This window comes from Ctenocephalides felis, unplaced genomic scaffold (genome assembly GCF_003426905.1).
Source record: "Ctenocephalides felis isolate EL2017-DRISC unplaced genomic scaffold, ASM342690v1 CF-g0.4_SCAFFOLD_00845, whole genome shotgun sequence".
NCBI lineage: Eukaryota > Metazoa > Arthropoda > Insecta > Siphonaptera > Pulicidae > Ctenocephalides > Ctenocephalides felis.
The window spans coordinates 25,519,352-25,547,258 of NW_020536999.1; the positions used below are offsets into that span (position 1 = coordinate 25,519,352).

General features: G+C 29.1%; 1 protein-coding gene across 3 annotated transcripts; it reads right to left on the minus strand.

The window, feature by feature from the left end:
- Window positions 1-481: 481 nt before the first annotated feature.
- LOC113375798 (proton-coupled amino acid transporter-like protein pathetic) lies at window positions 482-27,907 on the minus strand. 3 transcript variants are annotated; one of them, XM_026615745.1, is made up of 6 exons: window positions 27,785-27,907; window positions 8,805-8,890; window positions 3,284-3,424; window positions 2,937-3,209; window positions 2,337-2,876; window positions 482-2,257 (listed from the first exon to the last, which is right to left on the minus strand). In XM_026615745.1, the coding sequence occupies exons 1-6, from the start codon at window positions 27,827-27,829 to the stop codon at window positions 1,849-1,851; spliced, it is 1,494 nt and encodes a 497-aa protein (XP_026471530.1). In that variant the 5' UTR covers window positions 27,830-27,907; the 3' UTR covers window positions 482-1,848. The 3 variants fall into 3 exon arrangements, with proteins under 3 accessions (XP_026471530.1, XP_026471538.1, XP_026471536.1); XM_026615753.1 differs by lacking the exon at window positions 27,785-27,907 and adding an exon at window positions 13,386-13,545; XM_026615751.1 differs by lacking the exon at window positions 27,785-27,907 and adding an exon at window positions 12,848-13,545.

Genomic DNA, 27,907 nt, shown 5'->3' on the forward strand with positions numbered 1-27,907 from the left:
CGAAGATTGAAGATTTTTAAATAATTTAAATTAAAAAAAATTAAGAATATAGTTTTCACAGCATCATCGTAAATCATCTACAATATTTTTTTTAACAAGATATATATGCATATATATATATATATATATATATATATACACATGTTGTCTTTTAAACTTAAAACTATGATTGTCAGTCATACGTTTCTTGTGTGAGAATCAAACATAAATATAGTATAAATAATTTTTCAACTGTAAAAATGCATTGTTACTAAAATTTGTTTGAAATATTTTGAGGTAGATAAATATATCTATTTTTCATTCAAGTTTTTAATACTTGATCAGATGTTATAGAAGAGATAAACCAAAGTCATGAGTATTTCCCGATAATATAAAAATTTCAAGGATCTATATTAATTATTTATTTGATCTTCAATGATATGTATCAATGGCAATTGAAAACCTCAGCAAAAGAAATTTGAATACATACATTTGTGTGTTACTCGGGTTATGTTTTTTATATTTCACTCTCTCAATGAATTATATTTTGATACTTTTTTATATCTCAAGGCATAGTAATCTATTTAAATTTCATTATATATAATATGAGCATCTTTATAAAACTAAATTTGTTTAGTTTTAGCTCGCTTTATTTATTTTGTGATATGTATTAACGGTTTTTTTCATACTTTGGTTTTATGAAAAGCTATTTTTTTGAGTTTCGTATAACTTACAAATCAGCGTCTTGTTTTTTTTTTCAAATATTTTTTTACCCTAAATCTTAAGACCTAAATTTATATCTATATAAAAATAAAATCAATACACTTATTTTGGGATAAGCTTGATGCATTGTTTCAAGTAACAGATTAATCTCGATGCTGTCTTTAATTCAAGTTATTTTGTTCTCTGTGAGTTAGAGATCAAGCTTATCCCAGAACCAGCCTATTGTATTCAATACACAAGATTATACCTAAAAAACAATAATTTTGGCAAATACTCTGTGTACCTATTTATAATTATTTTTTTTTAATAAATTCTTTATTAGTTTATCACCTTCGTTTCTACACAACGAAAGCGAATCACAGTGTCAACATTATTTATCGATAGGCAGCTAAATAAAACTTAGCCAAGTTTTTTTTTTTTTAATTTTTTTCGGTTCTATATTGGATATTTGCATCGAGCAAGGTGAGATATATGATTTTTTACATATCATATATATATAAAGATTTATAAATATGATGAAGGCCGAAGGTCTGTCTGTAGCATAACCAGTGGCTGTTTTTTTTTTTAGTTTATTGGGGGACGTCCATTAGTTGCACAAGAATCTAGAGATATCTCATTTAAATTGTTTGTATGAGATAATAATAATTTACATTCACGTTATATTTGAGACCCACAACCAGTTTGCTTGTTTCTCACCGTGAAAAAAACGTCTCACACGACCAATAGACAATCCCCTTGAATGGTTTGGATCTTTTTTGACGTTAAACTATATAAATTTATGACTTGGATATTTCTATTGATTTTTTTCTTTTATTCATTTTTTTGCGAATTTTTTATTTTCGTAACTTACAAATATAAATATTCATACCTCTGGTTATAACTATTTAACGTAAATATAATATAGTATTACAATTGTTGACTACAATGTTTTCATTACGAACTAGAAAGAGCAGCATAAGGATCTTTTGACGAGAAGTAAAAAAACTCTAACTAGATCCACTCGTCTCACCTCATCTATTAAAATAGACGTATCTTCGACCAGCGAATTTGCCGAAAGAACCATTATAAAAAGTGTAAATAAAATCACAACTACCGAACGAAAAAAATAGAGTTCCCCTCTGGCAAGTCGTCAGTCATCATGCGAGGTTAGTGAGCCTCGATTATCTCTTGTATACTGACATAGGTGCCCGTGACGAAACCCAGAATGCCGAAACATATCAAGAAACCATTCTTCCACAAACGCCAATTGTAGACACCCAATCCTGGGCGTTCCCAATACGTCACCAGCTCAATGATGGCGGGGAACATCAGTCCTAATGTAGACAGACAGACGGCACCGATTAAGGAGATGAATGGTCCAAGATTGGGGATGGCTGCTGCGATTGCCACTGTAGCAGTCACAAGGATTACTCTCAAAGTGTATTCGGCGACGTTCTTTTTGGCACCAAAACGGTGTTTGACGTTCTTCCAAATGACTTCCATAGGGACGTAGAACTGCAAACTATAGGTCAGCAGGATTGCTACGGCGATCATCACTTTCACAGATTGAGCAAGTCTAAGGATATGGATGATAATTTGAAATAAATGCAAATATTAGAACCATTTTGGACATATCGTATTTTCACTGTACTTACACTTCGTCTTTGGGTAAATTCAAAGTGATGCTGCCTTGTGTATCATTGCCGTATTTGAGATATCCTAAAAATCCAGTAACCGCGTACAAGGAGACGACGAAAAACATGCCAATGTTCAACACTCCAGGACATCCAATAAAGTGAGTTGGTGTCTTCATGTTGTTTTCCAAAGGCATAACTACACCGATACCTTCCAAAGCGAAGATCACGGTACCAAAGAACAATGGTAATTGATGAAACTGAGAGAACACCGGCCGGTCTTCGACAGCTGGCAAATCTTGAGTTATATAGTAGAATGTGATACCAATACTAGTTGCCATTAGACCGTTAGCAATCATAGAGAAAGGCGATAGATATTTTAAATTACGGACTAAATTCATGACTATCAAAATTGGCAGTAGCATCGCCATATAGACGCGAAGATCCAGGTTACCATCGGCATAATAATCAACTACTTGTTTGATATTTGTCGAGACGAAGACTATATAAACACAGCAACATCCTAGAAGATCTATCACCAGGAACATATTTATCATAGCCCTGAAAACATAAGACCAACATCAATTTCTCTCCTACCTCGATATATTATTACTCTCTTACCTAGCCAGTCGCGAAAATTTATGAACAGCCTCTGGGCCAGCCAGAAAGGCAACTTCGGCGACTTCAGCAAATCCGAGTGCAGGAACCTGGGTCCTCCTGCACAGGATGTGAGCGCATTTCACAAGAATGTGGACGCAGTACGTACAAATACCGCCGACGATGAATGTGGCGCATAGACCGAACCATAGACCAGCGTTGAGGAAAGCCAAAGGCATCGCCAGGATGCCACTGCCTAGGGAGCCTTTTAGCAGATGGATTAGTGTGTCCAGATCCCTGGGGAATAACAAATACGGTTAAATAGGTTCAAATAGGTTAGGTTTCGAAAAAATTCAAAATCCATAACTTACGATGTAGGATGAGCCAATTTCCGGTGCTCGAACGGATCGTAATCCCCTTCTTCCTCATCCGCATGGGTTGGCATCTCCACCAGCGGAAGGGTGGAACCCGCCACTGTTGTAATCGGGACATCGTTCTGTTCGCATTTGTATCTATAAAAAAAATTCGTCCCGGCAGGCACGGAACGGGTTAATGTAATGAAAAGATTTTTTTTACAAAAATATTAAAAAATTGTGTTTTGAAATGAATATATGTGAAATTTGGTAAAATGGTAAAATTGTTGTAAGCAGAATAATCTTACTTTAGGATGTTGAGTTGAGTAAAATTTGCTGAAAGAGCAGCAGGGTTCAATCTTTAGCATATTTTAGGATGTCAGGCTGTTGATAAATTTTCACACACAATTAAAATTAATCGAGGATTTTTCTGAAAACGCACAGCGATGTTTTTTTCACAAATCCAGAAGTTGACACACAACGACTAGCCTTAAATCTATTTCCAATGTCTCTAGGATTTGAAATTTGAATCGTTTTGCGTTTTCACCAAATCAAAAGAAAACGAACAAAAAATGCTTTATGTCAACAAAATAGAAATTGAAGATCAGAAATCGACATAGGATGTGTTACAAATATTCAAGATTAGTGGATGGAACCTGCACTTGAAATTGATTGAATTTTGCTTTATCGTCATCAGGTTCTATCCTCTAATTAAAAGTCACATCACTTTTTGTTCTAATTTTCATCTTCCATTTTTTATTGGAGAAAAGTGGTTTGTTAGGCAATTTAACCAAAACTAATTCATAAAATAATGATTATATTGACCTTAAAATTTAGGACTAAGATCTTCCAGTAAATTAAAGGATACTTAAACCTGTCATACTTAACTAATGGCTAGCTAATCTCAGTAGTGGCCTCAAACATGATTAGTTTTGACTAAATTGACTATTTTATCTAAATTTAATTATCTAATATTAATAAATAACAACAAAGCAATAAATTTATTAAAACAATTCGAATCAAACTAATTTCTCTATTCTATTGTTAAAATGAATTTATTAATTTGCACTACAAAGTATGAATGATAACTAAAAATAATTTGCTTCCTAAGGCTACTTAAGTTAAAGATGATATCAGGATAATTACTTAGGACTTATTTATTTTAGGCACGAATTTAAAGGAAATGAAATGAAACTTATAAATATTCTTTTTTGAAAAAATAAAAAACAAAACAAAATGCGTTTTCATGATACAGATCGCCAGTTATGGTAAAATTTTTACTTCTGGAATATTTTATTTCTGGACCTAAAATAATTTGCAGATTTTTTAATACAAGTAATAACTTATGATTCTAACTTCGACACTGTGGGTTTCGTAAAAGTATTTTGCTTGTGTTTTTTGAAGACTTTATCCATCCTATTGTTAATATAACACGTTGTAGAAGGAAATTCACTAATGAAACTAGATAAGTATTTTGGTGTCTCATCTAGATGTAAAGTAATGATCAGATGTGATTATACTTCAAGTGAGATTTTTCTCAGTGGATAAAATACGTTTCGGCGCGATGTACTCAAGCATGTCCTTCTTTTGGATATTACGTAGCTTTCGAAATATATTTATAAATAAACATATTATTACGTAGATTCGAATCGTGGTCGCCACTTGACTCGAAAATAACAACAAAACAAAATAATTCGCAAATTGCGAACTTGCCAAAAATTCGCGAGCTTATTAATAAATCGCTTGCGCAATCTTCCTGAGTACTTACTTGGCCGAAACGAAAATTGTTTTGCATAAAACGTCAATGGAAACAAAATGTCAGAGATAAGAAATAATGAGTTATTGTTGCAAAAATATAAGAAACGAAGTTTATTTTTTATATTCGAAATTGGCGAATGTTGCGATTCACAAAAAATAAAATCAAAAGCGATGAAAGCGTATGACGCAGGTGATCTTGCACCGAAAAAGATACGTGATAAAGATTTTTTTATTTATCTCATGTGAGGTTTCAGCGATTTTTTTAAAATCATATCTAACTTATTTATTTCGAACGTGTATACGTTATTTCTTTATATTTCAATTTAGATGTTTTTATTATACACATTTATAGTCTCATGTGAGACTATAACATACAATCAAATCCACAATCTATATCTCATATAATTTTTAATGTTTCACAGATTTTTAGTAAGTTATGTGCGATTTTTATTGTATTCAAATAGTATATTTCATTTCTTAAGTAAGATTTTTTAATGTATATTATTTATGTCTAGTGATGAAGTTGAACCCTTTCCACTCGGATGCCGCCGATTATTTTTATTATCTCACGTGAGATATTCAGTATAGAACGAACTCATTTATTTATATCTCAATAAGATTTGTTTCAAGTAATATTATTTTATTTATCATGTCCCAGTGAGAATTAAAGACTTTTCAGACGCATAAATAATTTTTTTATATGACGCGCGATTTTTGAATGGAGAGTAAATATGTTTGTCTCACGTAAGACTTTTTTTAAATTATCTAACATAAGATTATATATATATATATATATATATATATATATAAATTTTCATGACATATTTTTACATATCGACTTCGTCGTCGACGTAAACATATAATTTTCTCCGCCATATATATTTTCTTTTCATCGTTTCAACTTTTATCTATTTCGCAAAGTAACCCAAAGGAATACAGAGGCACAGATATTATTATTATTTCAGATCACAGACAGATGGAATAGAAATGCAATTTTTTGCGAAATTGAAAAAAAAAACAAAAAATATTCATGATCTGAGAATTCTATTCCGGACCAATAATAATATTAATACTATATATCCAAGAGTCTACAGGGTATGTTCATCGCCGATAGTTTATTGATTGTTAGTATCATGAAAACACTTTTGGTTTTGTCTCCTGCAATCGGGCAATCGGAAAAGAATCTAAATAAAATAAAACGAATAATACTATCGACTAATTATAATACTAATATTGAAGAAGAAAAGGAAGAATATTTAACTATATTTATATATATATAGTCTAGATTTAGATACCGGATCTTTTCGTTCTTTCGTTCGTTCATTTATCCTCTTCTCCTCGTTCAAATTTTTAATTTGCGTCAGAAATTTTTTGCTGCGGCCTGTTTTTTTTTTGAAAAAAAAAACCTTTTTGCTCGCATTTCTTTCTGACGGCAAATTTGCTTTCTAGCCATCTTGCTGTTGTCGTTGTGTCTTCGTTCGTGTTACTGCTTCAGAAACTGCTTCGATAAATTTTTTTCTTTTGTTTTTTTTTTAATTTTTATATTTTGGCGAAGGTTTTGTATCCTGCGAGACAACTTTGCAATTTTTTTAAAGTGAAATAAAATAGAAAAATAGGCAAAAAATTGCAAATTAGTTTGGAGATATCTGTTGGATGTTCTCGGTTTAAGGAACTTAAATTTGTTTTAAGCTTTCTGGAATTCTTTGATTTTTGGAATTTCTGGGTTTTATAGAATTTGCCTCTTAAATTTTATGGAGTCTTGCATTTGAAATGATATTTTTTATAGAAATCGAATTAGATTTTTACGGTATCTTTGAAGTCTCCAAATCTTGGATTTGATGAAATAATAAAGTTTTATAAAATTTTATGGAAATCTTGTATTTCATGTAAGTCGGGAATTTGATGGAATTTTAGGATTTCAATGAATTCTTGGATTTTTTAGATTTGATCAAACTCTAGGACTCTAGGAATTCTCAAATAAAATATCCTAGATATATGTTTTGAATAAGGTTTTGGATTGTATGGTATTAGGCAACTGTGAATGAAAATTTTATAATTTTTGGAACACAAGATTGTTTTAATTTAAGAAATTTTTAATATTTCTGAAATAATACTTATGGCCTCGCAGAAAACCCAAAAAATATCTCTCCAAGTCAAAAAAAAAATTGTCACGTGGGACACAAACCAATCGCGTGTGAAAAATAAACAAAAACAAATTCGCGATCTTTTCCATTTTTTTATTTAAAAAAATCATCCCTACAGAATTTTAAAAAAATCTTCACGTATTTTTTTTTAATCTATGACAAAAGAATTGACATATTATGGATGCATATGATATAGAAATAAACTTGTGTTTTATATCGCGAATAAAATATTAAAGCAGTTGTATTATAAATAGTACGCAAAATTATAAATACACTTGTGTAAAAGAAGTAATGATCGAATGCTTTTTTCATTTATTTTATTCGCGTTATAAAACTTTAGTATAAATGATATGTATGGTATAAGAAAATGGCAACGATACATGAGTTTTTTTAATTATTTAATTATTTAATATTCCGATTAATAATAAAACAAAATTGAATTAGTTATTTATTAACGATAATCCTATATAATTTTTTAAAATTTTTGTTTTATTTGTTTAACATAACTACAAAACCAGCTGACTAAATAAAAGTTTTTATAATAAAATCAAACTTTGATAAAAGTCGAAAAAATAAATACAAAATCTAGGTTTCTCAAAAATAATTCATAAAATGGTAATTATCATTTTTAATTTGGTTTAGATTTTTGCAATTGATGGGATTTTTATAACTTTTTTATAAATAAGAATAAGAAATATATAAATGAAATGGAAATATTTTTTTTTTTGAAATGTAAATAGAAAATTATGATAATAAGTATAAAACTTAATAAAAATATGAGAAAATTATAAGAAAGTAACAAATTTTGCAAAAAGTAATTATATAAATTTATGAAAAACTTACAAAATTATAATAAATTGTAATTGAGTTTATAATAAAAATACGAATTTTAGCAAAACGTATGGAATGGTTTTTCGAAAATTAAAACAATGTAAGTTAAAAATTATAAAATTATAAAAAATTAACTATGACTAAAAAAATTAAGAATTTTTTTTTTCGATTTTGTAACCTGATCAGCAGATTTGCAAAAAAAAATCAAATAGTTTGGAATTAAAATTGGCAGCTCGTGTTACTAATATTTAGATCAATAAAAGCTAAATTATTATAAATTATGTATAACGTAATTCATAAACAAATCGATGCAACATGGTTAGATTTAATTAATTTAATCAATAAAATAAATTTAATTTTTTATTTGCGTTAATTCAAGTAAAACGAGCTGTGCTACAAATATAAAAAACTCATATATCATTGTGTCTAAATTTAAAAAAATACAAAAACCCGTAATGTATATTTTTTAGAAAAATAATACTTTTGCGTGTTTTTGCACAGACAAAAATTTCGGATACGACCCTTGAATAAACATCATTACATCAAAAGCTAAACAAATCGTTCATTACAAGGACATTTTCTGAAATTTCTGCCACATTTTTTTTGTTTCTAATATTAAGAAAAATAATTATGTTTATGGAGAAAAATTTAATGGTGATTAGAAAGAAAAAAATGTTTTTTTTAGCTGATGATGATGCAACACGGATTAGCACAAAAAAAGCTGCAGATTTGTTGCATTTATGTTGTTTTTGTTGTGATAAGGGGGCTTGTGTTTTATTTTAGAAAAAATATTTTGGAGAACTTACTTCACCATCACAAGGTCCGAAAGCTCCGTTTTTACGCCTTGTTTTTTTGGATTGTATTCGGCGATCATCGGTCGCAATTGTGTTTTCTGGAAAAGATAATCGATAATTAAAGATTGACAAGCATTCATATGCAAATTAAAATAAATTAAAGACTGAGAAACATTTATATGTAAATTAATTTATGGATTGAAATTTGAAGTTGAATCTGTGGATTTATTCTTAACTCATTGAAAAGGTTAATGATACTTTCAATGAGCTTTACAGGGCATACCATTTGTACTACAACCTTGAAATTTATACTACTTGAAATTTTAATTTATCATTTGTTGAAGACTCTGTTATTACGACTAATGATAAAGTTGCAAAATTTACAAAATATATAGTAATAAAAGAATTTACAGGTATGAGTGTAAAAGTAGATCGACGTCTTAGGTTTTAGGTAATCAAATTTATAATTTCTATAACAAAAGTACAAACATTTAAACGATTTTAGCAAACTGCACTAAAAATAATAATAATATTCAAGAATGCATTAAGTCAATATGATTAAGCCCCTCTGTATCTGGAGATTGTAGAAACATAAGATCAGAAAAATCTTTCAAGAATCTCTATTTAATCACGCTGCAAAATTTGTTTATGCAATTTACAAACGCAATAATAACAATTAAGATTTGTTTACGAATTTATTTTCGTTGTCGTCACTCCTCCTTGGTGTTAAATTAAATTTAGAATCACTTAAACATTGCAAATTCAATATGAATTATTCACAATTAGCATTATTAAGTGCGTTAATTCTGCACTTAACTTTAATTGAATCGTTTCAACGGGGCTGTAAGCAGATGATTGTTTATAAATCGACGTGTTAAATTTACTTTACGAATTTTAATGGAATCGTGACTGCCAAGGTTTTTTCTTAATTTTTTGTTCTGACCTTGCAAAAAATCTAAAGGCCTGAAGTGCCTTAAGACAAATTTTTAGAACTTCCTGTTCTATAAACAAATTCATTAGATGAATGAAATTAATAATTAATTTATCAAAGATGATCGACATTTCAGTCTTGCACTTTAAAATATTTTTTTATTTTTTTTACATAAGCATGTATCCACTGGCGTGGAGCAAAAAATACTTCCAGAGAGAAATTACAACAAAATACTTGTAGAGTGCATATTGCTTTAAAATTCTTTATACACATATTATATTATGAGGTTTTTAATTTTGTTTAATAAATCAATAATTTTGGTACTAATTTTTATAACAAATATATTAGAAATGTGTTATACACAATATTCATGAAATATAAATAAGAAAGTTATCCTTCACACGCCATCTTTTTAAATTGTCTATACGTGTAGCTAAATGTACTTATCGTATAGATGCTATGATAAATAAAACAAAACAAAAATTAAAGTAAAAATAAGGTTTTTGTTAAAAATTGTATTAATTTTAGCACTTGATATCAAAATAGATAGTAAGTGGAGTAACATATGTGAATTGTATCACAATTGAGCATATGGTATGTCCTGCAGAGCTCAAAAATATTAAGGCATGTTATTTTAGCGTTCACACCCGCACATACATACTTGTTTTATTAAATTTTAATTCACTCTTTTTTCTAAAAACATATTGAATTTATTATTTGTGGATATAGACACTTCGAGAAATAACATGAAAAGGTAGTAGTACAAGCACTGAATTCTGTAAAATTATTAGAAATGTGATCCACCTGTGCTTTTTTCACTAGGAGAATTACATAAATCTGCCCTCAAGGCAATCTAATTAGTTAGTATTGCAGAAAAATCAATTCCCATAATATAATCTATTCCAATTCTCTGAAATTGTGTAATTTAACGCTTAGCAAAAAACGTTATGAAATAAAGAATGCATAATTATTATCGATCGTTGAATCGATCGTAAAAAAAATCTTCCACGAATTTATAGCAATCGATATTTTGCTAAACGATTATTTGCGATCGTAAAACTTCTGCGGTTCCTACTCAGCGGTTCTAAAACTGTCGATATTAGACTTAGTTGGAACTTTTATAGCGTTACATATTATTATTATAGATCATTCAAACGGTTCTAAATTTTTCATATTTCATTCGTTACAATAAATATAATAAATAAATGCACAAATTAATTGAACCTCAACTGGCTATTAAATATGATTAATCATACTTAAATGCACAGCATTAATTTTTTATTTCAATTTGAACATGTATGTCTAATGCGTCATTAATATTAATTAATCAAATACTTTATTATTAAACGGCATAAAAAAATGTAGATGGTCCAACTAAAATCTCAATGAAGCTTTCAATGAGCTTTTGGACGTATGGTTTGTGGTGCAAACTTGTAATTTTAATATGTGGTACTCCAAAACTTTTATTACAACGGAATTAGTATTGTGAATGATTTTTATAACAAATATTTATAATATTTTTATTGCATATGTTGGCAAAAACGATACCTACTTAAATACGTCCTAATTTTGAGCTCTACAAGATGTACCATCTATTATGGCAACAAATAATTGGTATACTTTGCAATTTTTTAAATTATAAGAGATAATAAATAGAGTCACTTGACAATTACATATTATACATGAGATTGTCATTGTTCTTATTCAAAGAACTCTGCAGAAAGCACTGCTGGTACTACAACTTGATGATTACTGGCTACTATATTCCTCAAAGTGTCTACTATGATGACAAATACTACTTTAAGGGATTTCTTAAATATCATTTTGGATTTGGATCACTAAATAAATATATTTTCAAGAAGCTTTACAGAACGTAAAACAATTACTATTTTCCCCAAATCTAGCTAACAATAAGAGGCGAAAAGGCAATAATAATGTAGTGACGGATAACATTTTTAATGAGCTCTGCAGAACGTACCATTTGTACTGTAATGATGAAATTTAGATATGTTGTTACGACCATAAATAATGAAATTGGTGACTTTTTACAAAAATTTTGAGTTGTAAAAAAATTGAGTAAACTATGCTATATGCGTAACTGTAAAAAGAATGTGAAAAAAGGAAGAAAATAGTGCATATTATTTATACATATATGTGTGTGTGTGTATGTATATGTATATATTATTAATGTATATATTATACGTTTCGTCAACAATTTCCACGTGATATTTGTTTCCCGACTAGAGAAATAAATTTTAATTACAAAATCAATAATAGTTTTTAACACCAATTACTGAAACTTCTAATACGCATTGTAAGTGTTAAGTGTTAAATAAGAACTTTCCGTCCGTCTGTCCGCCTGTGTTTCTATTATTTAACAGACCTTGCAAAAAATAAATGATTATGAAGAATTTGTGCAAATATCCAGAGTGGTGTTCAATATCAAATGTTGTAAATTATTTTAGTGCACAGTTTATAAATTCAAAGAAACTTCAGTTGTTTTAGTTTAATAGATTTTTTATAAAAACGAAATTTAAAAATTGTAGTTCAAACTGTGTGCCCTGTGCAGCTAGCTAAATACGTACAATATTTACATACAAAACAGGTCAAGTCCAAACTTTAGCAGAATCTTTAGTTTTAACTCAAAATTTTGCAGGAAAACTTATATTTTAAATAAGTCCATATAATACACACTTTGAAGAATAATATATTTAAATTGCAACATTTTAGTACAAACGGTACGTCCTGTAGATCTCAATTATATCGTTCAACGGTCAACGTTTTCACACTATACACATGCACTTGTTTTGCAAAATCCTTTAGTACTCAAAAATTTGAAAAAAAAAACACTTTGATTTTATTATATGTCAAAATAATATACACTTTGAGAAATAATGAGACTGTAGTACAAACTGCAATAATGAGACTGTATCCTGCAAACCTTATTATTTGTCGTTTTGCAAATTCGTTATACAAACGGTGCGCCTTGAGCTTTTTGGACATATATAAGATTTCGGGTACAAAGCCCAAATCAAAAAAATTGCTTTCAAATCAATGTATTTATTTAAACTATTTATACCATTGTACTATATATAGTACAATATATTATATGTATCCTATTCACCTGCTCGTGTTAAAAATAAAGTATCCGAAAATGATCCACAAAAATATTACGTAACCAAAAACACTATTTTACACTTCACGCGTCACGAAAATTCAACTGCAGCTTTTTGGGATAAAGTTTCATAAATTTTCCTGAATTGTGGTGGTGACAATTATTTAGCGGTGGCAAATGATGGCGGTATCAATAATTAGTGGGGTGGTAGATTATTAGGGATGTATATTATGGTGAGAATGAATGTCAAGGTGTGAGTATGTGGTTTGTTCTATTAGGTGGTTTAGAATGGTGGTGCAAAAATGTGGTTTTGTTGATGATGGCAGTATGGTGGTGCACAAATTTTCGGTCCTCTTGATTTGTTACGGTTGTGAATTTACGGTTTTTGAATTATGATGCAAAAATGTCATCGGTTATTATGATGGATATAATGGGACGTATCTTTTGGGGTGTGGGGTTGTGGTGGTTTATATTATTAATGGTGGTGCTGATACTTATTGTTAGTGTGTTACGAATGATTATTAGGAGGCGCGTGTATGATTATTACTTGTATCGATTACTCGGTGGCGGTTTAATTTTTATCCTTTTTGGTGGTGGCGGTGGTGTACCGCGTCTGGTGTTCGCGCTTGCACTAAAACTCAAAATCTTGTCGCTGTCGCCGTCGCTGAGAGAGATGAGACGAGACGAAAATATAGAATGGACGGGAGGACGGGAGATCGAAATTCTAAATTTACATTTTATGTACACTGTCACTTGTCTCGAAGAATTTAGTAGATAAATGAGAGACGCAGATAGTTTAAAAAACAAGTTTCATGTTTTTTGGAACTTGAAACAAATACATATCACATGATTCTGGTTGATTGCCATTTTGTTCCGCAAAATTTCATTAATTATTGTTACATAAAAGTCTATAGTTTTTACTCCACCGTGTAAAATTTTGTACAAAAACTTGGGTTTGACCATTTTTTAAAAAATTATAAAACTTTAACTAGTGGTGTATGGTACTTCCCGTACTGTAATAAAATATTCGAAAAATATTAAATGTTTTCAAATATATTATTATAAATACTGTAAATTTCATTGTTCGTATTTTATAGACAAAATATAAAAGCTTTTATAAATTGTACATGAAATTACATGAAAAGTAAATTAACAAAACTTGATCCACTTCGAAGGGGAGTAGAATGAAGAATCTTGTCTCATAATTCTAAGACATTAAAGTCTTGATTAACAAAAATAAATTGTTACAAAAAAAAAAAAAAAAAAAAAAAAATTTTAAGAATTATATAAACTGAATTCTTTTTTTTTATTTACATTTGCGAATTACAATCTGTCGTTCTTATACAACATTCAGTAATTTTGATGGTATATTAAATAAAGAAAAAGGGTCGAAAGGTCACATTGGTAATCCAATTCGATGTTGGATATGTCTAGCTTATAAATGTAGTTCTGTTGTGGAAATATTTAATTAAGCTTACGAGAAATTATACATATTACTGAAGAATATCGAAAAGGGGACGTTTTCTTCTGAGCCGTTCAATGCCATGGTTATAAACTTAATTCTAAAGTTAAAATTATTTATTTCAAGTATATTAGCTAGAATCAAAATTAAAATCCAAATTTTTTTCGATATTCAAAAAAAATTGTTCAAAAATTTTTTTTATTCTCCAAAAACCATTGTTCCGTCAACACATGCCAAACCTCTCAAGTGTAAAGATATGTAAAAAAAATTCATTTTCGATTTTTGGCCCATTACTATAACTTACCCTAAAGGAAGTTAACAAGAACACGAGAGTCCTATATGATTCTAATATCAATTGGATCTTTTATTATTCACTAAATATTTTTTCTGCAAAAAATCATCAATCGATCAGTAAATTAGATAACCAAATGTTTAGTTTCGCGAAATTCAATTAATGAAATCATAGTAATCAAGTTCGTCTGCCTTGACAGACTATAGGTTTCTATTACTATCTTGAATACGATTCTAGTCTGTGTCGTGGAACATTTTCTGAAAAAATCCAGTTAAAACTATCGAAAGGAATGTGATGAGTAAGTAATCAAATTGCACATAAGGCTAAAACTGAACATGAAACTGTAATTAAATACTATGTGGCGTCTGGCACTCATTGTTAGTGCGCGTTACTATTTTCAAAAAAAGTATGTTGATAATCAATCAAATACTAAAATTGATAATTTTTGAGCAGAATTTAAATTATGACTCTCGCAGGATTTGAATTACAACCTTGAATATTATCTATGTGACCTAACCCTAATGTTTTCAGATTCCACGTGGACATTTAGGCAACTTGTATGTTAATATCTAGTTTATATTTAGATTGTCGTTTCACATGCGCATTTTGTATTCACATTAAATAAATCCTCTTCTTCTGCTACTTCTGCGATAGAAAACAACGACATATGTCACTGAACTCATCCACCGCGACGAATCGATAGATAAATAGATATTGATTAGAATTTGGTAACTTAAATTTGCAAGTAATTTCAAACCGGTTTGTAAAAATCTAATGATTAAAAAAAGCACCGTAATTTAAAAAAAATCTCATAATTGATATGTGAGAAATACTAAATTTGCAACATTGCAATTCAAGCGGCTTCTTGAACCAAATATGGCCTTTATTGTGCAAAAATTAGAAGACTTATTGATTTTAGTAATTGTTGTCGTAACACATTCTTTAAAGATTCACATGCCCAAATTACAAGATTGTAGTACACGGTACTTCCACAAGTTATTTTTGAACACCTGGAACTTTTGTAAGATTCTATATACAAAATAACATCCAGATTACAACTAGTGTGCGTACATAGCGATTCTCTCATGAAAACTTATTGAGAGAAGAAGCTCGTGTACATACTACGTACAGAGCGACTCCTTCATACAAATTTTGTGAAGTTCAGGTGCATACGTAGAAATGATCATTTATAATCGGTAGAAATGATATTTGTATCATTTCATACAAAATGATAAAAGGATTATTCTATTCAAACTTGGGGAAGGTCCATTAATCACCACGACAGACTTATAAGTGAGGTAGGGGTTTTACTTCTTCTTTTATCTATGGGTTTGACAAAAAATCACATGATATCATAGTGGGGAGGGGAGGATCTAGTAAAATATAACTTGTATTTAGTGTTTACCTGAATTGAAAAATAAATCCATTATCCTTTTCAAAAACTTCGCGATTTTCTCTAGATATTGAAATTACATGTGATGTTGGGTTGGGGTGGGGGCTAATTTTAAATATCACAAAGTATCATTAAGGGAAAGGGGATGGTCCAAAAATCTTAAAAATCGATCACTAGATTAACAAACGGGCTCTTATGAAGAATTACTGGTAGCGTCCACAAAAAGCAGTTCCATCATACAAACTCGCCTAAAAATTACAACTCGCGTACGTTCATGACAATTTCTTTATACAAACTAACATGATAATGGTAGTGCTTTTTTTAGATTTGAATTGTAAATTGCATATGCTTATGTTTGAAAGTGAGTATTTTTTTTAAAAAAAATAGAATGTTATAATTAACGTTATATATATAATGTGTGTGTATGTGTGAGTTATCAATAATAATAATATTCGTGCAAAAATGAAAAGCGGAAAATTTTCAAACGCCGGATTATCTAATCACAATACTCGAATCGCAAATAAACTTGCACAAAGCTTCAAAACGTATGATATATATTTTTCTGAAAAATTATAAAGGATCGAAAGATTTATTAATTATAGTATTTGTTGTTATATTAGCTGCAAGCAAGCATTGTAGTACAAATAGTACGCCTACAATTAATTTAACAATTAACCTCTTGTTTAATCATATAAATCGAGGCTTTTTGTAATTACCTAAACAATTGTTCATATATCGTGGTAATAAAAAAATCTTCAATTTTAGTATTTGCTGACGTCATGGATACTATAGAGCAGCGGTCGGAAAACTTTAGAATCATTAACCCAAAATATGTTTGTCTCGTTTCATATTACCCCCATGGCGAAGAGAGATTACCCTCATACGGACAACTACGTAGCAAATACAGTAAATATCAATTAAAAATACATACTTATTACCCCCAAAAAATTCCATCTTTACCACATCTCTGGTACTTTACCCCGGTTCCCTGACCACTGTTATAGAGATTATCATTTCTGAATTAGATTCAGAGTCCCTTGAATCCCTTATGTTCACGCATGGCCACAAGGATGATTTTTTCTTAAATCGCCCTAAAATCTTAAAAGCTCGTCCGATTCGAACAGATCAAAAACTGATCGAACAAACTGTGTGTTTGTATGGATGTGGAGAAACTTTGAGAAACACTAACAGATCTGGTTGTAACCGGTTTTTGCGCGCCGGTCATTCAATACATCGCTGACGGTGTGTAGATAATGTATGAATATAAATAACGCATACGCATTTAAAGAAAATATAGTAGAAAGGGAGCTGGGGAATAGATGTTAAAGATAATAGTAGATAATTTTTGTTTTATCCTCTCTGACTTCATATAAAAAACTGTATAATATATTCAGGGACAATTGGTTCAATAACAAAATCAAAGAGTTCTTCAAATTTTTTATAATTTTGATGTTTTCGACAAGTTTGAGGGTTTTCGGCATATAAGATCATTTAGAAAACTTGTTTTTTTGGAATAGGTTTTAAAGATTCCACAAACTCCATGAGATTAAATTAGAACGTGAAAACAATTGTGGAAATATAATAATGTTTTTCATTTAGAAATTTTCTGTCAGATTTCTGACTAAATTTTAATATACATATATAATTATGTATTATATATGAATATATTGTCATGTCGTGTCGTAGTTTATGGTATTTATGTGCATCTTATTAAACGTAACATGAGCGCAAATTTATTTGTAGGCAAAATGTGAATACATCATAAATTGTGAAAGTTACAATGTTACGTTATATATATGGCAAATATATAACAAATGCATATTTATATATAGTGAGATTATGTGTACTCGGTACTGAAAAGTCTTAGAAAGCTCTTTACAAAATTAATAATAAGAAACATAAATGAAATCCTAGGAAATTTTTCAAGTTCACCAACCCTTTCTTTCTTTAATAAATTTATGAGAAAAGTTCGTATTACAAATCTTAACACATGTATTATTGATTATACAAGATACACTAACGAAAGAGAAGTTGACAAAGGGGTTGTTTGGTACGCCATCAGCATATTTGCAAAAATGTCTTCACAGACCTCATAGATAGAAATAAGGAGTAGGAATGACCCCAATTAAAGGAAACGAAGAAAGATCATCTTAATTGATAGATCCTTCCAACAATGTTGCCTTTCGATGGTCTGTTTGGACCGGTATCATTATTATTGAGACCCAAGCAAAAATCTAAGCATACGTAAAAGTACTTCCCTCGCCAAAAGACTAAAAAAAGACCTCGATTCCTTGTTCTTTTCCAAAAGATATCTCTGAATGTCCATTATCATCTGAATGTATCTAATTTTATGTGCTAAACTAAAATAGAATGAATAGATGATAGATAATAAAGCACACACGATTCTGTATGCGCGCGGATGCATTTGTACGGAATTGGACCGAAATTAGAACCGCGTGATGGCACACGGATCGATGCAGGGCCGAACCAGGTAATATTTTGATATAATATTAGATATAAACATTTACGTCTGTATGCTACATGAAAAGGTGATAAGTGTGTCTTCCTGACACACGCCACTGCCTATATACGTTACAAGGCTCGTTCATGAATAGTTTTTTCCCGTTTATCCAAAACTAATTTGGATCGATTTTTGACTTTTTTTAAATTTCTAGTCAATTTTTTTTTAATTTAACACACAATGACTGATTCAACAAATCATCAATGAATTTATCTATATGACAAGAATCATGATAATATAAATTAAGGATAAATAAATATCAAAGTATCATTAGAATCAACAACTCTATTTATTTTATATTGAACCAACTTTTTTGCAAGCATATTGCAAAAATATTTTATTTAAGATTTTTTATAAAACAATTAATTTTTAAAGAAATGCATCTCTGTGGGTCTTCAAAAGAGAAATCTAATTTCTATTTTATGTCCATCTCCGTTAGATATTCATATTACTTTGAAACGATGAAAAATACATAAAATTTACACACACGCATACATATGTACACATATACATTGTTTTTGTATTATATATATATATAAAAATTATTTTTACACTGTAGTGGAGACTGGGTACGGTTGTGCCACTTTTCTGATCAGCAATTATTTTGTTAAATTACCAGAAGGCTGGGACAAAAGTAAATTAAATGGCAATTCGAGTATTTGTCTACGTGAAAATACTGAAATACTGTCCTTAAATACGATTGATTAGTCATAAAATCAATTCATACAAAAAAGACGAGTGTCACAACACCCTCAGGACGGTTGTGCCAGTCATAAAAATAGGTTGAAAACAATAGCTGTAAACACCAAAATGACTTTTATTGTCTTATTTACAGAAAAGACTTTTATTGTCAGAAATATGTTATACGAAACAACATAATCATTTATACAAGGCTTATGAATATGTTATAACAATATGTAAAAAATATATATTTTGAACAAAGTTAACAAGAAATCTTATTTCTTAGATTTTAGATTTCTTGGATTGAATTTTCCCTTCCCTTACTATTTTGTATTTTGTCTTTTGAGTTAGATTTTTCTTTATTCATTAAACAAAGATAGACATGGGTATGAATGAAACAAAATATAAAGATGAATAAAAAAAATTAATTTAACTAAAAACTTTTTGAGAACAACGTTTGTCTCTCTTCAGGTTTTCTGTCAAGCCCACAGAGCATATTCAAAAACAACAAATTATTAATATATATATATATATATATATATATATAATTTTCTTTCCGCCATTAATTATATATCTAACTCTGAGTCACAATTAATAATTACGTGCACGCGAAATTATAATTTAAATAATAAAACCATGCTGAAAATAGTGACGACCTTGCAATTTTAGTATTTTGTACTTCAAACTATCTACTATAACACGAAATAATAAAAATTGCAAATTGTTTTCAAAATTATAGACAAACTTTCAGATGGCACCGTTTGAACATACTTCGAACTTTGATAGCTTGAAATAAAATTGTGGATTGATTTTAGATTTTTAGATCATCATGTTGTAATTTTAGTATTTTATTACCAACCATAATACAAAATAGTGTAATTTTTAACAAGATTTAGAAATGTAAGATAATTCAAAATATAATGAAAAAATTAACTCAGGATAAAATTGGTAAATTATTGGGAGATTTTTGGAACTATTTGTAATTTAAATATTTAATACTCTAATATGTCTATTTTAAAACTAAATGTATTCATTTCCATTACATGAGAAACAATTGCATGCAAAGTACATGACGTCGTCAAGTCAAGTAAAATTATAAATATTTAACAAATATATGTATATATTCTATTCCTCACATGACTTCCTGACCTTTTCAACAAAAAGAAGAACATTTTGCATTATTTATGCAACTGAATAAATTATAAATAATTTTGCAACAATCGATCTGCCATTCGATACATTTGTTCCGTATAGACGACGCATAAAGAAATATATTCGCTTATCAAAAGGACCTTGAACGAGGAAAATAAAATATATAAATAACATTATGTAAAAACGTACAAATGGAAATATGAAAATTACTCGCACACATTTGTACCTGTGTCTGTGATCATTACTTATGGCATTTTTTGCAATATTTATTATAAAACGTTGTGCCATTGAACAAGTCATTACTTTCTTTATTGAGGTTATGATTAGTATTTGTATCCATTCACGTCTAGGATACAGACATGTGCTTCCTGTAGAGCTCGTTGAAAAACTCATTAATATTTAACTTATATAATAAATATACGTATGTGCAGTTTGATAAAAAAAATTATAACATTGATTTTGAATAATTTGACCATTGATTTTAGTATTTGTTACTAAAATAGACAAGCACATGAGCAAACGGTGCGTTCAACAGAGCTCCATAAAAATATGCTATTGCATAGTCGACAAAAACACAAAATTTTGCTATAAAACCCATCAATATTTGTCGTAATACTTTGAGGTATAATATAGCCGAATTAGAAGACGCTAACACAAAGAGTGTGTCCTGTAGAGCTCGTTGAAAAACCCATAGCTTCCTGTGCCCCTTAAGATATAGTTCCAAAAACGATTACACATGCTTGAAAGAATTATTCTTTATCGAAGTATCTTCAACCTAGGATATCATGTGTCTAATATTTCCAAAAAATGAATTTGACACCTTGCTGACAGTTACAGTTCCTGTAACTTTCCTAAAATAAACACAATGATATCCAAACTGGTAAAATTTGATGACAACTATTGTTCTATTGTCCTCGATCATCCTTGTTTATGGTTATGATTCGTGAAGAATTTCTTCGATCGCCCTCTTCTTGCTTATGAGCGTCTTTCGTCAATAAACATGAAACTTTGGTGATGGAAAATTTCAATCGTAGACAATGTATTTGGGAACTTTCCAGTAGATCAAGAAAAAAATCGGAATTTAATATTTAGACTTCAGATTCATGTTTTAACAGTACAGCTTTTGGTCAGGATGAGTATCAATACTGCCTGTTTGTGTCAAAGTTGGTTTTTGTACACAAATACGCGTTATTAAAAGCTCTTGGAGCCACCATATAAAATATGCACTTTAAAATAAAGTTTGCATTATACCCTCAAAAAAATTTTTTTTTCAATTTTAATATCATTCTGCACTTTATATATAATTACATTTACCAGAGAATGTTGACAAGTTGTTACAATTAATTACATTATACCTTCAAAATTTAAACACGTTTTTTGTAAATGTGTATTTTAATAAAAAGTAATAATTAATTAATTACCTAATGAAAATTTGGTTTAAAAATATTTTTATCAAAATATTGAGTGCAAACGCTGAATTACCAAACGGTGCAGTCTGCTGAATTGTCTCTTTAACTGATGAAGTTGGTAATGAGTTTTTCAAGGTATGTACAGGAGGCACATTTCTTACTACTATGGATATGTTATACCTTAAAGTATATTTTATTACAACAAATATTTATATTGACAATATAAATATTTCGAGTTATCATGAACTTTATCAAATTATGTACGGTTTTTAAACTATTGACACTAAATTAATTCCATAGATCAAATAAAAAAAGACATGTGTGTATGACTCATATATCAATAAAACTAGGTATGAATTTTAATTTGTATATATAAATATATGTATTGAAAAATTCAATACGTGGATGTGAATGGAAAAAAATTCGCGTGCGAAATTACAACTAAATATAGTCTTCCTCGTGGATACAATTGGCCCTGTGTCTGTGTGTGTCTTCTCTTGAGTCATGTGCTATGACGACATACAAAAGTCTTATGACCAACTTATGATACACATATTCGCAATCGTATGAACTTTTTTTGCGAAATTCAAATCAATTCATTAACCCGAGACTTTTTTTGAACTTTTTCACACACCGGTACGCTGACATACACGGATATATACTAATACACGTTATGAGAATGATGAGTGGTCATAGGGATTTGTGGTGTTATACAAAGTTGTAGATTATTTATTTATGTACGTTGAAATCAAATATTTCAAAAGTTATGAAAAATATAATGGACAATTGTAACCATATATTTGGTATTTCTTCATATCATGCACATAGTTCAAATACCTCTGAAGCTTTTTGTTTTCTAACGCCATTTATGAGTATACCGATTTTTTGGACGATCTTGATGTGTTAGACAAAATTGATTCATATTTAATTATAAACAAATGTATAAAAAATTATTGTTACATTAATCGCATGGTTTAAAAGTTACGAAAGATAAGATTGGTAAATGTACCTTCGGCCAGGTTTGCAGTTCCAATATACGAGTATATAGACCGTGACTCTTTTTGAAAATCTTCAATTGTTTGCAGTTTATGATTATATCGAATTATAGATTTAATGTATACTAATGTTCTGAACAGATCAGTCAATCGAATCATTTACAAAGAAATTATTAAATTAAATTAAATGCATCTCTGAATTACTATAAATGCAGGTATTTACCATAAATAGTAAAACGGTCTGATAACAATTTTTTTGGCATAGATATGATTCATTCAATAAACCGTGTCATATATTTTATGAATAGGTGCAAATTCCAAGATTTCCAAGATAAAAAGCAAAGATAAAAAGATGACTGATTCAAAGCTAATACTGGAAATGCAAGATTATGCAGTATTTTTATGTTTTTATATAATTATAGGTAAATACTGGGTACAGAGATGTATCAGAGCTGCTATCAAATACAAAAAGATACTAATTTGTCAATTTAAGATAAAGGTTTTACTTATGAGAGGCATGATAAAAAAGCTTTGAATTTTGTTAACAATATTATCTTTTTAGTATTAGTTGTATAACAGATACTGTGAGATATAATGTACTCGAATTATAAACTGTGGTGTCCTGTAGAACACCGAAAAACTCGGTCGAAGCAATTCAGACAATGATTAACTTGTTAAAAATATTTACAACTTGAATTTGTATTAAATGATAAATCAATTTTAGTATTTGTTAAAAATTCATAAATATTTATAGCGATGATTATCGTTCATAACCTTTTTACATATGACAAAAAATTTGATAAAATCTCTTATAACTCCTAACTTTTCTATTTATAATTTAGATACTTATTATAATAGATATTTATAATTTGTAAAAGTAACAAAGTTTTAGTACATATGGTGAGTCCTGTAGAATGCATTAAATAAGTCTCATAAAGTACAGTAAGGAACACTAGTTTGATTTAAATATAAACTCTCATATTTCAAAATTTTACGAGAAAACTTATTAGTTTTATTGTTTGTTGCTGTAATAAATATTTCCCGAAATAATATATCCAAATTACAAGTTTATAGTACAATCAGCATGTCCTGCAGAGCTCCTTGAAATTTTCATTATTTTCTCCTCTTGGTTTACGAACCAAATATTCAATTGGCATTTTGCGACAAAAATAACACGAACGTGCGATTTTTAACTGGTGATAACTTACTATTTTAGAATTTTCGCGATAAAAAAGAGGAAATTGAACTATTGATTAGATAATATATAAGTATACATACACTCGTTTATATGTACATATACAAATTTCCAGGAAACTACATGTATCATATAAAATATTATTATATTTCTGTGTAAAGATACGTATCTAAAATATTGGGTGCGGAACCCTATCAGCTATTAATGAATTTCCGAAGTATGCTGTTTAGGTAGATGTATACCTTGGACCTGCCTTCACTAGAGATTTCCATTAAAAACTCGATTGATTTATCGAACTTAGTTGTGTACATGTGGAAGAGAACCATCGAGCTCAGCAGGGCCCACTGTTTGTACTACAACTTTATAATTGGAGAAATGAAAAAGTGACGAGTCCTTTAAAATATTTTCGATTTATAAAGAATTCCATCAATTACCTTTGGGTTTTGTAACTCTGGCTTTGTTTATGAATATGTGCAACGGTACGTCATGGACCTGCCTTCGGCGCAGTAAATATTTGATTTACTGTGAGATTTTTCGCACTTAATCTTCTTCGCAAATATGTAACTTTGCCGTCTCTCAATGTTAAACTTTGTATGAAGAACAAACGTTTGTGTTATTAAGCAAAGACTTGTAACATTGAAACGTTCAGATAATACATGTGGTTTATGTGGTATTTTGGTTAAATATATACCACATAGATATTTATAATGCTTAATGTGGATAATATTTAATATACCGAACGAAAGAACTTTACAGGACACCGTTTGTACTAAAGCCTTTATTTTTATTTAAAGAGCTTTGTAGGACGCACAGTCTGCACTACAATCTTAAAATTATATAGTAATATCTACACAGATCTACTTTAATAACAAGTACTGAAATCAATGGGTCACTTGAAAAAAAATCCAAGTTTAATGGTTTTTTATCAAACTGGAAAGGAAACCCAATCACAGTGTATATTAGTACTTAACTGGTGGAGGGTGTAATGAGCTTTCAAGGAACTCTATAGGACGCTTCTTTTGTTCTACATACTTGTAATTCGAATATGTTATACCTTAAAGCTTCTAATATGACAACAAATGATAAAATCGATAAGTTTTTTAACAACATTTGTATTATGACAGTTTTTATCAAAATACTACATAAATAAAAATATTTTAATCTAAACATACAATGTTTTTTTAATAAATTGATAAATTATTTGTAAAACTTGTAAGTGATTAATATCATGCTTATATATATATATATATATATATATATATATATATTATAAGAAATTAGTTACACAAGATTCGTAACATCTGTTCAAACAATTTAGAAAGACGTATGTCCACATGTTGTAAATGTGTGGATGAAAATTATCAAAATTGTCGATAGGAATTTTTTTTATAAAAATAAATACATATATACATATATGTATGTTAGTATAATATGTATGTATTCAATGTCACATTTTTGGGTCCTGTGCCAATTTGCCAAACACTAAAAATAGTTTCTATAGTTGCAAATTTACAAAATATATAAAAATTTTGTTTTATGGCTTTTTACAAAGAGATTGATGAAGGACGCTCTATTTGTGCTACGACTTTCTAACTTATAATAAATTATATTTTAAAATGTTTATTTTGACAGCAAGTATGATGTAAACATGTAATCTACCGTTGGATGTCCTTTTTAAAGAGATCTACAGGACGTGCTGTTAATAGAAGATGTACTTAACAATGTCATTGATCATTTGCAAATAGCTGTACAGAACGTATCGACTTCACGATTTAAATGTGTAATTAGACAAATTATCTTTTATAACGATATATAATAAAGTTAATTAACATTTTGAGTCATAATAAATTTTATTGAGCTATAAAATTAATAAATTTTCCATCGTAAAGTCTCACGTGAGACAATAAAACAGAAATCAATAAAAAGAAAAGCTTTTACATGAACTCTGGGTTCCGTACCGGCATGTGAGGATTTTTAGAAAATTAATTGTAGACAAAAGATTTTATTTCTACTTCTTGTAATTTAAGATTTAAATGAAGTTTTATTTTTATGTTTTGGAGACATGGACTAGAAGTGCAGAAGTTTGTAGAGTCCATGGTAATTTAGATTTTTTTGTCAGCAGAGTCCTTTTTGTTTCTCGCATATCGTTCGGAGATTTAAATTAAATGAAAAGTGTGAAAGTCAGTAGGGTTGTTTCTTTTCTGGAATACCACATTTTTACTTAAGCGAATCGTACGAATAAATAAAATTAAAACTTAACAAATCATTTTAAGTGCAAGACTAAATGCAATTCTTCAATTAAAATTAAGCTCTATATTTCGTGCTAGGTTTTTTACCATGCATATAAATGATGCAACTTTCAAGATTCTAAAATGTAGTTTATATTATTATTAATATTAATTTTATTCAACGGCGATTTCGCCTTAGGCCATACACCACTAGTTTAATTACGAATGTGGAATAATTTAAAAACAATAGATTTAGTTGTAAATTAAATGGGAATTTAAATTTTTTAAATGGTTTTACCGTGCGGTTAATTAAATATGCGTAACACATTTAATTCGTATGCCACATAGATAAGAATATAAATAAGCGATAAATAAATTCAAGAATAAATAAAGATTTTATTTGTTTTTTAGTATTTGCCTAATGTAATTCTTTAATCTCTGTCTTTGGAGATTTTTACATATTCTTTAGTATAAATGGTACGTATAGATTGTACTACAAACTCAAATCTTTTAGTTTTGTAATAAATACGTGTGCTAGAAGCTCAAGCTTGCAATTTTGATATATTATTCCTTAAAGTATCTATTATAACACAAATCAAAAAATCGTTTTCCAATGAAGTTTTCTGTTAAACAGGGTTTTATCAAAATGTGCTACAGGTGTAAACTCTAATCAACCATACCATTGAATATCACATTTAATAAGCTATAGTATAATTTAAAAAAAGGGGCTGTTAGGGCGATTTTTTAACAGAGCTTTGATTAATTGTGGATTTTACATAACAAGCGCGTAAGTGTTATAAAGTTAAATTCTATTATGATAGCAAGTAGTAAAATTTAGTTTTTTTACAAAATTTTGAATTATAATAGATATAATGATATATTATACTTGAGATTCTTATTATCCATTTTCAAGCACACCGTTTTTCCTATAACTTCATGATTTTGATATTTAGTTCCTCAAAGTGTGTCTTATTATAAGTACTAAAACTTATAGGTTTTATCAAAAACTTAATAAATTTATCCATATATTACATATATTATTCAGACAAATAATGAAATCAAAGAGCTTTTTTAGAAAATTATAGTAATAAAGGATTTCATAAAATAAGTGTTTGTGCGGGGCTGTAAAAATCCAACATTTTAATTTGTTGTAATATTTCTGAGCTTTCCATGACACCCGTTTGTATCACAATATATAAATTAGATATGTTATATATTAATGCATCTATCATGCAAATACTAAAATTGATAAGAGTTTAAAATTTAAAAAAATTCCATCGACAAAGTACAGTGATTCATTGAAAGAGCTGTGTTAGCCGCACAGTTTGGCCTAAATCATAAATTTAAATATGTTTTTCTCCAATGTGTTTATTATAATAGCAAATATAAAAATCGAACATTGTAATACAAATGGTACGTCCTGGATTTTTTGTAACAAAAACACATACAGTCAAATGTAATTTAAAAAAATAATTCATCAATTTATCAAATTTTAGTATTTATTGTGATAATAAGCACATAGTGGCAAATCCATCCAATTTCGCGCACAACCCCCTCAAAATATTTTTTTCAAAAAAATCGATAAAACTGCACCGCGTGCACCACGGCACCCTCTTACCTTGTAACCCGGCGTGAGCCGCTCGTTCGGTCCGTGATTATGCATTTTTCCAAAATTCACACTTTTTAACCACTAAAAAAAATCCAAAATTGATTTTTTCTACCGCACCAGAGCACACTGACT

Bases quoted from the DNA above. Each gene is read 5' to 3' on its own strand.
- LOC113375798 (XM_026615745.1), bottom strand. From the start codon at position 27,829: ATGCATAATCACGGACCGAACGAGCGGCTCACGCCGGGTTACAAG. The intron at 8,891-27,784 runs GTAAGAGGGTGC...TATCTTTTCCAG, and splicing joins GGCTCACGCCGGGTTACAAG to AAAACACAATTGCGACCGAT. The intron at 3,210-3,283 runs GTAAGTTATGGA...GTTATTCCCCAG, and splicing joins AAATTGGCTCATCCTACATC to GGATCTGGACACACTAATCC.